Below are 13571 nucleotides of genomic sequence, written 5' to 3' on the forward strand. Positions count from 1 at the left end.
ATAAAAGGGTGGTAGAGAGCCCTGAGTTCAATCCCCAGTACCACAAAAGAAAAAAGTTAAATCAGTAGAAACAGAAAGCAGATTTCCACATTGAATGTGTATGAGTTATTCTAACTGTTCCATAACAAGAGTATGGGCACACTGACATTACGGGTAAGTACAGGAAAACACAAAGAAATATTTTCAGAGTTTGATCAAAAATATACTCAGCATGGGAAAACTGTTCTGATATTTTGCTCAATACCAACAGTTTCTCAAGAAAATTCAGCATTTCTTCCATGAGACATTTTAGAAGCAGGCTAGTATAATATATATAGAAGTACTGGTATAAGCTAAGTACCGTGGTGCAGGCCTGAAATCTCAGCTGAGGTAGGAGGATTGTAAATTTGAGGCTATCTTGGGCAACTTAGTGACTCAAACTAAAACTAAAAATGGGGGACAATGTAGTTTAGAGGTGGGCCCTGGGCTCAATCTCAATAACACCCAGTACTGGTGAAAAGAGTTGGTTCAAATGACCTTGAAGGTGTTTTTTGTTTGTTTGTTTGTTTTAAAGACTTTCCTGATCTTGATTAGAATTGAGTTTTTATTACAAACTGCTAAACCCTCTGGCATTGGGGTTAGAACACAATTGTCGAGTTCTGAATCACTCATTTCCTACAGTGATTTTTGAGAGAATCGTAGTTCAAATGACCAAAAAAAAACTAATAATAACAGGAGAAAGTTGGCATGTTAGCATAATTTTTCAACTGAAAAGCAAAAGGCTTAGTCTGGCACCTGAAATTTGTTTCAACACCTACCCCTACTATATAATATGGTGAGTAGCTGGGAGTTGATTGTGAAATTTCCTGCAGTTCACTGTGCTCCAGGCATGTACTGTGCAATGGGTATACATATGTGTAGTATAAATTTTAGATTTATACTTACCATAGCCTGATTTTAAAAAGTGTTCATCTTTATGGTAAATTTAATCCTCTCTGTCTCCCCAAAGAAAATTGACTTCTGGAAGCCCATCTGACACATTGCCTGTTTGCATCCTGTTTTCTCTTTGCCAAGTGAATGTGCAGCTAGTTCATTCAGAAGTTCAAAATTGGCATAATCATAGTTTAATTACCCAGTAATTTTTAATTTTATTTAACTTTGCAAGAGAACTGATTATAGTGGGTAGTACAGTTAATTCTATAAAGGTGCTTGTCATCAGTTTGAAGTTATCTATTGCTACTCTTGTGACTTTAAAAGGAAAGTAGCAGGTGACAAAATTCATTTATTTTGGCTTCTTGCATGATAGCATCTTTTCTTACCATCCTTTCTGTTCTTGCAGACAGCTGTGATAAAAGCATGAGAAAACTTAAAATGCAGCCAAGAGAATCTTGATTTCAGTTTCAAAAACAAATGTAATTTTTAAGAACTGATGGAAAGAGTGTGAAGCCATGGGTTGCTTTTTAAAGCAACCCCCTTTTTTGTCATTTTCTGGTTTTCTCCAAAACATGTTTTATCCTTAGCTGTGCTCCTAGGGCTGCAGCACCATCATTGGCAGTGCAGTGTGATCTTATGCACGCTGACACTTGCACTTAACGTTTCTCTCTCCAGCCTTTATTGTTATCATCCCCATTTGACTGGTAAATTACTTATATTGTGGATTCTACAAATAAAGTAGAGAGGCTATTTTCTTAAGTTTAGGCTTGCTAGCCAGTAAACACTACACTCCCTGTGTCTTTGCTGAGGAGAAAAATTAACATGTAGGATATTACTTCCATTAGTAATCTAGGGCATTAGTAATAGACAAATGAAGTTGACTACCACAGAAGGAATGTGTCAGGAACTTGGAGATTAGGCAAGAGAAGCGAAGTAATTTTTACCAGGTGGTTAGGAAAAACTTAAAACAGATTTAGTAGTCATCCTACTCACCTTTTCAGCCAAGTAGCCTGTACATCTTCCAATAATTCAAATTTTGGCTCAAGATCATTATTTTTTTAAATTACTGGTTTATATTGCATTTAGTATATGTTGTTTCCAGACACTATAGTGTCATCACACTGATAAAGAAATCTTTGTGCTCATGGATGATTGATTGGCCAAGAGCTACTCTTTTGAACAGATTCCAGAACTCCAGTATTCAGTATTTTTGATCCATGCATGTTGGAATCACAGACATCATTCTACCTTTGAAGTGGCTGGATGTCATTCTGAGTGTTGTAGATAGATGCCAGGTAGAGTTGTTTATTTTCAGTACTTAGGAGTAATGTCACCTATCTTAAATAAAGAAGAAATATGAATATGCTAAGTTTTGGATTTGTTGACTTCAGCAGTACAAGTTAGCTCCTTGACCATCCTCCTTTATTTGCTTGGAAATCTTCAGAGGTGGTATAAATATGTGGTTCAGGAATTCAGTTAGTTATTCCAGGAAAATGGAGTTTGTGTGTTGAACACTTAGTGGAAATTTAGTAGAAATACCAAATTCAGCCTGGTGTGATGGTGCACACCTTTAATCCCAGTGACTTGGGAGGCTGAAGCAGGAGGATATCAAGTTCAGGGCGAGCCTGGGCAACTTAGTGATACTGTGTCTAAAATAAAAAGGACCAGGGCTGTAGCTCAGCAGTGGAGTGCCCCTAAGTCCCTAGTACCATTCAAAAAAACAACCAACAAAAACAAAAAGGAAGGAAAACATACCACATTTGGTAGTGATCAGCATTATAATCATGGAGTAGTCCAGGCTTTGTGGATCATGGAACATGATGGTTCTGAAAGATAGCCACAGCTGTGTTCTGCTTTCTTCGGTGCTGTAGTTCTCGGAGCTCAAGTTTCATTCTTGATTATATGGACAAGTAACCTTGATTTATTTTCTCTTACTTTGCTTGTGATTACAATGTGTGGGTAAAGTCTCCCCCGTGCATGAACATTTGGTTTATGATTGCATGACATTATCTCTTGTTACTCTTTTTTGGCATTAACAATTATATTATTGCCTAGCAATTAAAAGCTTTAATAAGGAGTTTTAGTGTAACTGCAAGAATACCTAGCTAGCTAATTACACATTAACTGCTCTTATTTCAGAAAGGTTAATAACAAATCCTGTTAATGTATTTTAGCTTGCAGTCTCTTAAGGTAAGCAAGGTCACATAAGGTTTGAACTAGAATGACCTCTAAAAAATACCTCAGTAAGGTGAGAAATGTTTTGAGATTGACAAGGCAATGAACAGTAGTTTCGATGAACAAGATCTGTTTTCTTCATTCTGATCTACGTAGGAATGTTCGTTTTCTTCTGTAGACTATGCAATTTAAATATATTGGGTGGGGATGTTACTGTTAGGCAATGAATGGGAAATGATTTTGTAACTGGGTTTGGAATGCTTTAAAATCATCCATGTTACATAACTACACACCTCATGTTGGTGACCTGGTACTTCAGAGGACATAGCTGCTCTTGTCTAAGTTTTAGTATACTGCATCTTTGACGTGGCCCTTTCCCACACATAACAGAACTACCTGTTTCTAATCTTAGAATACTTAAAAGCCAAAATGCTACCACAAAGAGACGTTAAATATATTGCATATATGGCAAATAATTCATTTTGAAAAGTTTTTAATGAATTCTTTTTTTTTTTTTTTTAAAGAATTTTTTCCACAATGCCTTTATTTGTTTTACATGTGATGCTGAGGATCGAACCCAGTGCCTCACACATGCTAGGCAAGTGCTGTATCACTGAGCCCCAGCCCCAGATCGCAACTAATTCTTAATCCCTGCTAATAGCAGAAGAGTTGTGAGGAGGGAGGTGTTATGATTTGTTTTGGTTTTTGCCTGCATTGAGACCTTTTAAAAGAAAGATCCATGAACTAGCATGGATTACGGGTTCATACCTTTTGTATATTTTATCCACACGTAAGACCCTCTCAGTTCAGTAGTTATGTATATTTTTTAAGTTGTTAGTGGACATTTATTTATTTATTTATATGTGACGCTGAGAATCAAACTCAGTACCTCACCAGGCAAGTGCTCTACCACTGAGCTATAGCCCCCAACCCCATATTATGTACATTCTTTAATTTGCCTTTTAGCAAATTAGTGGTGGTATGTACCATTGTATTTGTAGCTTGTTAGCATTTAGCAAACTGAATCTGATGTGATGAATTGTGGCCAATGGGGCCTGTTCTGTGGCACCCCAGGAAGTTTTTATGGGTAGGCTGTTCCAGCTTGCGTCTTGTGTGCCCTTGGAACAGTAGAGAAGTGGGCTCTTGATCATTGAATTTGGGTTCAAAATAATCATTTTAGAGAATCTTACTCTAAATCTTAAAAACTTTTTCTCTTTTGAAGTCCGCCTACCTGAGGGTATTCCTGATTAGCTTTTTGGTTTCAAAATGTCAAGGGGTGTTGGCCATCTGCTTACCAAGATATTTTTGCCCCTATACGTAACGAATGCTCAGATGTGGACAATGCAGGAGTCTCTGGTTGATGAGGTACATAGGTTTTGTACTTTTTTTTTTTTTTTTTTTTTTTGGTTATTGAACCCAGGGACCTCAGGTACATCCCCACCAGCCCTTTCTTTCTCTCTCTCTCTTTTTTTTTTTTTTTTAGTACTAGAGATTTAACTCAGGGGCACTTAACTACTAAGCCACATCCCTTTTAATATTTTACTTAGAAATAGGGTCTTGCTGAGTTGCTTAGGGCCTCGCTAAGTTGCTGAGGCTAACTTTGAACTTGCAATCCTCTTGCCTCAGCCTCCTGAGCCACTGGGATTATATGCATGTGCCACTGCACCTGGCTCCTTTTTATTTTTTGATGCAGGCTGGCCTCCAACTCGATTCTCTTGCCTTAGCTTCCTTAGTCACTGGGATTATAAGAATTTTAGTTTTTTTCAATGTTTATGGATGAAAGTAAGAAAGTAAAAACTCAAATATATTATTATTGCAACTTCTTAGGAACTGGAAAAAGAGCAAAAGATGAAGATGTGTTAATTAACCCAAAATTATTACATATTCTGTAAATCTTATTATCCTAATTCCAAACTTTCCCTTTCCTTTGTTAGGGGGAAGAAAAGGTAGGCTAAGCCAGCACTAGACCCCTGAGCTACATCCCCAGCCCTCAATCTTAACACTGAAAATTTAGCTACCTGGTTTTTATACATACAGTAGATACCCACCCCACCCCACTCCCCCGCCAATAAAAACTTGTCTAAAGAAAGAAATGACATTTTTATGGTTGGCTTTGTTCTTACCGTTTATCAGTTTATGACTTGCTCAGCGATTAATGATGAAGAATTCAACAGTTTCTTAGAAGATGAGCAAAAGTCAGCCTAGGGGATTTGGCAGCTGATTTTCCCTAGTATTGAGGATATGAATAACATGATTGAAACTCCTAAGTGATCACAGCTTATTTAGCCATTAGTTCAACTCTACTGGCTAGACCCAGGGGGAAAAGTTCTGTGTAAATCACAGAGGGAATCATCAGTTCTAGACCATGAGAATTGACCTGTTGTGATTTTTGTGCATCTTTTCCCTTTCTAACTGTGAACAGGATTTTTTATTTTCTTCCCCTCCTTTCAACCCTTCTCTTCACTAAATTACAGAACAGACTTCCCTTGGTTTTCCTCTTGGGCAGCAAGAAGTCTTCCACCAGAGGGAAGAGGGACAGAGAATTCTATGTTTATTTGATAGCATGTTTCTGAAATAAGAAGAGTTTTGGACCAGAGCAACTTGCCCTTAGTGAGAAATTACCTGATTGGTTGTTTTTTGTTTTTGTTTTAGTATTTTTTTACTTGGACAAAATACCTTTATTTATTTATTTTTATGTGGTGCTAAGGATTGAACCTAGCACCTTGCACTTGCTAGGCAAGCACTCTAACGCTGAGCCACAACCCCAGCCCCTACCTGATTGATTTAAGGAAAGTTTTTTTCCTGATTACAAAAGGAAGAGTATGGAGCCCTGAAGGCTATCTAGAAGATGGGTGCCTTGATCCAGGGCTGGAATATGGATGGGGCTTGACTAGACATGCTGGGAAGAAGAGGAACTAGAGATGTTTTGTTAGAGCTCGTGGTAAGTCAGGAAACTGAGTGTTGTATAAGAAGAAAGCCTGACTACATTTCCTCTGAAGATTTGGCGCCCAGGGGCGAGGGTGTTGCAGTAAACCTACACTTTTTATTAAGAGGAGGGAATGGGTTTCAGAGGTATATGACTTCTTGATTCCTCTCCCCAAAACTAAATAAAATAAAAATTTAAGAGTAGACTTCCCAGAGTGAGAGAGTACAAAACTAATTTTTAAAAATACCTCAGAATTCACACTGCTGTACAGGAACTGCTATCTTTTCAAATAAGTTGCTTTTTGTTTGTAAAAAGGAGCAGCACATGGGCATCCAGAGAACAGGGAGTAGAAGTAGAAAGAGGAGTGAGTTAGATGGCTTTTGAGAAAGTAGGAATGGCTTTGATTTTTCTTGACACCTGGTTGTGACTATATTATATGATAGTGGTATTATCTGAGTTACAGCTATTTTTTTTTTTTTAAGTGTTAAATCTGAAAAAACAGGCACGGTGGCACATGCCTATAATCCCAGCAGCTCAGGAGGCTGAGGCAGGAGAATCACAAGTTCAAAGTCAGTCTCAACTTGGTGAGACACTAAGCAACTTAATGAGACCCTGTCTCAATATAAAACAAAAAGGACTATGGACGTGGCTCAGTGGTTAAGTATCCCTAGGTTCAATCCCTGGTACCTTTAAAAAAATAAATACACACACACACACACACACACACACACACACACACATATATATATATATATATATATATATAACAAGTGAAGATCCTGCAAATAAAAGTCCCCAAGATGACCGCCTGCTTGCTAAGTGGGGCCTGCTTTCCTGGTGGGCAGACCATGTCCTGCTTTAACATCCATAGGAATATAACCTCAAGAAAGTAGCATACTTTACCAAATTTTCCATTTTGATGTTCAAAGGAAATAGAGGAAGAAGAAATAACTTAAGGTCACTGGATCATAAATAGCCAAGAATAAGACATGGATGTGTTATTTGTTCCTCCTATGTTTTCCGCTTTAGACGATAGGCCATCTGATTGTGAATCACCTGGGTTAGGGTGGCTTTACTTTAAGAATTAGTATGATTTTTTTTTCCTGTGTGACTCATTTTAATTAACATTTAATCCTTAAGGGTTACAGTAGCTGAAATTTCTACTCTTAAGAGATGTTACATTTGTATTAATATTTTAGTGTAGCTCCTTAGTGCAGTTTGTGGCAGATGTTATAGTCATTTTTAGCAATGTGTAATACTTCCTGGTAAGGAACAGCAGTGTTATACTTCTCTTTTTGCAGAAGTTGAGATGCAGAGAGGAAGAGACCTGCCCGAGGTCAAAGAGTAAGTCAGGAAAGGCCCAAGATTAGACTTTAGGTTTTCATTCATTGTTCACCACTGAGAAACCAACCTGCATTTTGCTGGAAACTCCATCCTAATGGAATCTGCTTGCTCTCCACAGTGTGTTAAGCAGTGTGTGTCCTACCATTCTCTAAATCAGCCTTTTAATGCTGCTTTAATGGATCCACCTTTTCCTGCCTATGGTTTGGCATTCCTCCACCTGAAGAGGGTGGTGATGATGCAGTATGCAGAAAGAGAAGAAGAGGTCAGGAAAGACTGCTCAGCCATAGCCTCTTCAGCTCAGCTGACAAACCTGTGTTTTCTTAAGCCAAAGAACCTGCAAACAAATAGCCACACCTTTCCAGTTTGGTCATTAGGGATAGGGTCTGCATAGACTAGTGTCCCTGGCTGCTCATTTGTGCTCAGATATTTGTATCATGTGCATGCATGCAAGGCCAGCCAGTCCTAGTTGGAAGCCCTGGGGTAGGTATGAAGAGCTTTGTGGGTGATTTTGATAAACTTATAACTAAGACCTAGACTCACCTAGGGACCACTGCTGTAGATTGAGTGAGGTAAATGATGCTGCTTTTGATGAGAAATCATGATTTGGGTGTTTAAAAAAATAATATGAATATATAGTTTTTATTCCTTAACTGGGGTAAGAGTATTACATGAATGCTATAGAACCACACTTCAGTACCTGCTGATTTAGTCTAGGGCTCATCATAAACTGTGCTTCTCGGGGATCTTGGGACAGTTTGTACAAAATAGGGCAGCCAGAAATGGAGCCAGCTGACTATAATCACTAGATTGGGTATACTGAGCTATATCTCAAGCTCTTTTTTTATTTTTTATTTTGGGACAGGGTGTCATAAGCTGGGGATGTAGCTACAGGAGTAGAGCAATTGCCTAGCATGTACAGATCCCTGGGTTCAATCTCCAGGACCCCACACAAGAGAAAGAGACAGGGTCTTGCCGAGGCTGGCCTAGAATTTGCCATCCTCCTGGCCCTCAGTCTCCCAATTTGCTGGCATTTTAGGTGTGTGCCACTGTGCCATTGCAGCATCTTTATCTTGAAAGCAGATTATCTGCGTATCTAAGAGATGTTCCTTTTTGGGAGAACTGTGGCTTCTTAGCACCCTTATTAGCCACTTTGAGGAATGCCACACTGCTTTTAAGTGGTCAGGACCAGAACATCTTAAGATGGCCTGCAGAAGCTATCATCTTCACCCAGAGCCAAGCTGTGGACTTTCCTTTTCTCCTCTTCGTTGTAGATGTGACTCAGGGCAGCTGTAAAAATGGATCAAAAGTGTGTTAACACAGGAAGCAAGAACCAATAATTAAGGGCTCTTTTACTTGTTTGGAACAAACACGTAGGCAAAGCCACTTATTGGTAGCTTGTGAAAACTTAAAGGTAATAGGAAAGGGTATAAAATCTCTTTCTGTGATACAGGAAACCTCTGGTTATATAGTATATTGTTTGCAGCATTTCTCTAGCCCTGAAGCACTTCTCAGTGTTACTTACAGAGAACAGAACCTATACTTTGTTTTGTAAAGATTTCTGTTGTTTGGTAGGTGTAGTCAGCAGCTAATCCTTCTGAGTGACAGAAGCCCCTAGCTCTGTCCTCTTAAAAACAAGCATATTGCTTCTTAGAAAGGACCATAGAAACGCCCAAACATGGTCTGCTTAGAGCTTGTCCTGCTGGACTAGCACTTGTAGAAAGGGGTGGATTCGTCTCTAAGCCGTGGGCTTTGGCTCCCCTGCCCAAGAAGGTATACAGTTTTGCTGCAGAGATATGGGGAGCTTGTGCTATCATGAAAATTGAAACATTCCCCTCTCCTTTTTTTTTAATCCATTAACAGAGGTAGCATAGTGGATATGCCCAGGTTTGAAATCCAACCTTTTGGGCAAATTACTTAACCTCTGTGTACCTGGGTTTCTTTATGTGTAAAATAGAGAGTTTGTGAATCTTTTTAGTTTGCTTGCTCTTTGGCATTTTCTGTCATTACCCTAAAAACTCACCTACCAACCCAAGGATTAAGAGAGGGAAAACAAAGGCTGAGCACAGTGGTAAAGGCCTATAATCTCAGAGGCTGAGACTGGAGGATTTAAAGGTCAAAGCCAGCCCTTAGTGAGGCCCTAAGCAATTTAGCAAGACCTTTCTCAAAATATTTTTTTAAAAGGGCTGGGGATGTGGCTCAGTTATTATGTGCCTTTGGGTTCAATCCTGGTATCAAAAAAAAAAAAAAAAAAAGTTGTTTGGTTTCAGTATCTAGCTGTTAAGGAGCTATGTACATCATTCTCAGACCGGTGCCTCCCAATCCAGCATCTTCTAGCCATTAGTGGTCATTTAAATTCAAATTAGATTTAAATAAAATGAAAAATTTATTCCCATAGTCATTCTAGCCATGTGACAGGTGGTTACTGTTTTGGACAGTGCAGGTAGAGAAAATTTTCATCACTGCAGAAAGTCCTGTTGAATAATGCAGCTCCAGAGTATTCTAACTGCTCAGTTTCTTAACCTTACAGTGGTAAGGAAGAGCCACCTCTTAAGTTGAGAGTTTTCTAGAGCAGAGTCTGGCAAACAATCTACCCATTTTTGTATATAAAGTTTTATTGGCATACAACCACACCCATTTGTTTAGCTGTTATCTTTGGCTGCTTTTGTGCTACAGTAGCAGAGCTGTTTGTTGAATACAGACTAAGTGGGCCCACAAAGCCTAAGGTATTTACTGATGCTTTGCAAAAAGCTTTGCTCACCTCTTCTCAAGAGCCAGTTTCCTCAGCCTCAACACTGTAGTTCTGGTCCAGAAAATTGTTTGTTGTGGGGGGCTATCCTGTGCATTGTGGGATGCTACAGCAGCATCCCTGGACTCTACCCACTAGATGCCAGTTGCAGCCCCTAGTTATAATACCAAAAATGTCTCCCATCATTGCCAGATTCCCCTGGGGAGCAAAACCCGAGGTTAAAAAACCACGAATCTCAAGTGATATGACTTGGCAGCACATTCACATGTAACACTGCATAGAAGGTTCATTGTAAAAATAAAAATCATTAGAGGTGGGCACGATTGTGCATACCTGTAATCCCAGGGGCTTGAGATGCTGAGGCAGGAGGATCACAAGTTTGAGGCCAGTCCCAGCAATTTAGTGAGGCCCTAAACAACTTAGTGAGAACCTTCTCTAAAAAAGAGCTGGAAATGTAGCTCTGAGATAAAATGCCCCTGGGTTCAATCCTTAGTAACAAACAAAAAAAAAAAAAGTGAGAATTAAAATATCAAGTCCTATACAATTTTGTTCAGTTCTTATAGATCTGGTACTTGAATACTTTTTAGAGGACTTTAAAAGTTGTAAAGATGGCTATTTTAAGAAACTGTTCATTTTGTAAGAATATAGGGTACCTTAGAGTTTGGGCACAAGTTTTGATAATATGTGCAGTATTTCTAAGTTTTCATTTTGGAAAATAGAGTAACATGGAATTGGAAAATTGGAGGTGGCGATATGGCTCAGTGAATAGTGCTTGCTGAGGCCCTGAGTTCCATCCCAGTACCACAAAATTAAATATATTATTATTATATATATTTATATTTTAAGGAGAATTGCCTTTCAAAGCAAATATCAGGTATATCTGAATCTGGTTCTTCAAGTTAAAATGAAATTGAGCATGGTGGCATATCCCAATGATTCAGAAGGCTGAGGCAAGAGGATCTCAAGGACAAAGTCAGCCTGGGCACCTTAATGAGACCCTGCCTCAAAATTTAAAAACATAAGGGCTGGGGAGAAAGGGCTCAGTGGCAGAGCATTTGCCTGCCATGCATGAAACCTTGGGCTTGATTCCTACCACCCACTGCAAAAAAAATTAATTCAAATTTAAAAGTTCAATTGTCATTGAAATGCATATGTAATATAGGTCACATATAGTGGTGCACGCTTTTATGGAAAGTCATCCTCGTGTAGTTTAAAAAAACTAAGGGGCTGGGGTTGTGGCTCAGTGGTACATGTGAGGCACGGGTTCAATCCTCAGCACCACATAAAAATAAACAAAAATAATAGATGAAGTATAAAAACACAAACAAAAAAACAACTTTTTTTTTTTTTTTTTAAATCTAAGAAGTTAAGCAGGTTTTATTACTGAATTCAGTTGAGGTTTAGGTGAACTTGCATGTTCCTGTTCCCATGCATGAAGTGCTTGTTTGTTTGTCTGTTTCAGATCTTACCAATATATTTGAATCCTTCCTGCCTCAGTTGTTGGCCTATCCTAACCCCATAGATCCTCTCAATGGTGATGCTGCAGCCATGTACCTCCACCGACCAGAAGAATACAAGCAGAAAATTAAAGGTAAGAAGGTACATAGTTTAAACTGGAGTCAAAAGAATTTAAGTCACTTAAAAGTCTTAAGGAGCTTAGTTCCTCAATTTTTCTCAGACCTAAAAAAAGAGACAGTTGTGGACTGAAGTAGTACTTGCCAACCTCCAGTTTATCATGGTAGAGTGCCAATTGGTTTGCCCTTAGAATTTAGAATCCTTTTCTCTCCCATAATTAAGACAGCTTGTATATTAATGGAGCTGAAATTTTATTGAAAGGAAAATATGTGAAAGAAAGCTATAGTTCCAGTGGTCTTACTCATGATCATTGACTTTTCCATTTCACCTCTGTGTGTTTGAGAACTTTCACATTTGAAAAATCTAGATACATAAAACTCAATTAAAAAGAAGAAAAATCCAATTGGTGAAAGTGTACCTGCTCTTATCAAATGGCAGGCACTGGTATCCTCCCAGTTTTAATACAACTTTCTCATCTGCAGAGGATCCATGTGTCAGCTTTCTCAAAATGTGTGGGCCTTTGAGATATATTTGTAAGAGACTGCAGTAGTTTTTATGAGAGCTTGAAGATATAGTTCTTATTTGTAGTCCTTAAGTCTTAACTGTGTCAGGCATAAAACAAACAGGAACATTGTGGGTATTTATTGAACAGTTATTTTCCTTCTGTTTGTTTCCTCATTTTCTGTAGTCTCTGGTAGGGTATTGTTTGGAGCTTTTTTTTAGATAAAGCAGAAATAAATCTAGTATAACTTACTTAGATCTCAAATTAATATTTAATTTATGTAGCACAGTATCTGCATATCCAAGTGAACAGGTATTCCAAAAAAAAAGCAGTCATTTCAACCAGATAAAGTTCTATTATGAGAACATACTAAAATTTGACATAGGAATCGCTTAACAGCATCTGCAAACCACAGATATCTCAGTGCAGAATATATTTCTATAGCTCTCATATTCATTATGCCTCAGCAGTTTAACATTAGCCTTATTTTTGTGCATATCTTCTCTGGTCCCAGTTACAAAAGGAATCCATTGTTAATTGGTGATCATTTTATCTTCCTGGTGACCTGAGGACTCAAGGCCATCAGACCTGAGTGCATCCCTGCCTCCTGCTGTGCCTTTATTATCTAGCCCTCTCACCTTTTCTTTGTCCTCACAGGAATAAGAGGTGTCCCATTTTATTTCCAAAACTCACTCCTTACCAGCCTGTGTTTTGTTCTCCCAGCTATCCCCTTCCTGTTCTATCCCTGCTGCCAGAGCTGCCCTGTTTCAGAAGCCTTTATCTGCTCATGTGGGGTCCTCTAGGAATCTTGCTATCTATTTCATCTTCAAACTTCCTGCTTCCTTGCCTTAAACTTCATAGTTGTTTCCCCTCTTTCTCCTGAATCTGTGACCTCAATTCTTCTGATCCTGTGGACCCATCTCAAGTTCTATTTTCTTCGACCTCTCTGCAGCTTTGATCTTTCACTCCTTACCTTTCTGAAAATTTCTCATTTCACTTGCCAAATGTGACAGTTCTCATATGTATTGGTCTTTAGACCCCTCTGTACCCCATTGAGGAGCTATCCACTTCTCTCAGTATCAGGTACTCCTCCAGGTCAATGCTTTCCAAATGTGTGTGTCTTGGCCTGACCCTCTCCCAGGCTGCCTGACAGGCATAGCTGTTGTGTGGGAGTCACCACAAAAGCAGCACATTTACATCACTTCGAACCCTTTCCTGTCCTAGAAACTTGTCAGTGCCATTTTAGAGTGTACATTTGAAATGAAACCTGAAAACAGGTTTAAATATTTGAACAGCCTGAAGAACTGGGCACCCTTGGAGCTGTGTAAACATGTCACTTTCTGCTCAAAAACCTTTGCTGAGTGGCATGAAGTGTTCCATTATTCCAGGTT

At 38.8% G+C, this 13571-nt stretch overlaps 1 protein-coding gene across 2 annotated transcripts in view; it reads left to right on the top strand.

Moving 5' to 3' along the window:
* Ube2h (ubiquitin conjugating enzyme E2 H) overlaps positions 1-13571 on the top strand; it is a 101950-nt gene that overhangs the window by 82086 nt on the left and 6293 nt on the right. For both annotated transcript variants that reach the window (XM_027950160.2, XM_027950161.2), the window contains one exon: positions 11566-11694. In XM_027950160.2, the coding sequence (XP_027805961.1) occupies positions 11566-11694 (129 nt within the window). The remainder of the gene's footprint in view (positions 1-11565; positions 11695-13571) is intronic.

This window comes from Marmota flaviventris, chromosome 1, assembly GCF_047511675.1.
Source record: "Marmota flaviventris isolate mMarFla1 chromosome 1, mMarFla1.hap1, whole genome shotgun sequence".
NCBI lineage: Eukaryota > Metazoa > Chordata > Mammalia > Rodentia > Sciuridae > Marmota > Marmota flaviventris.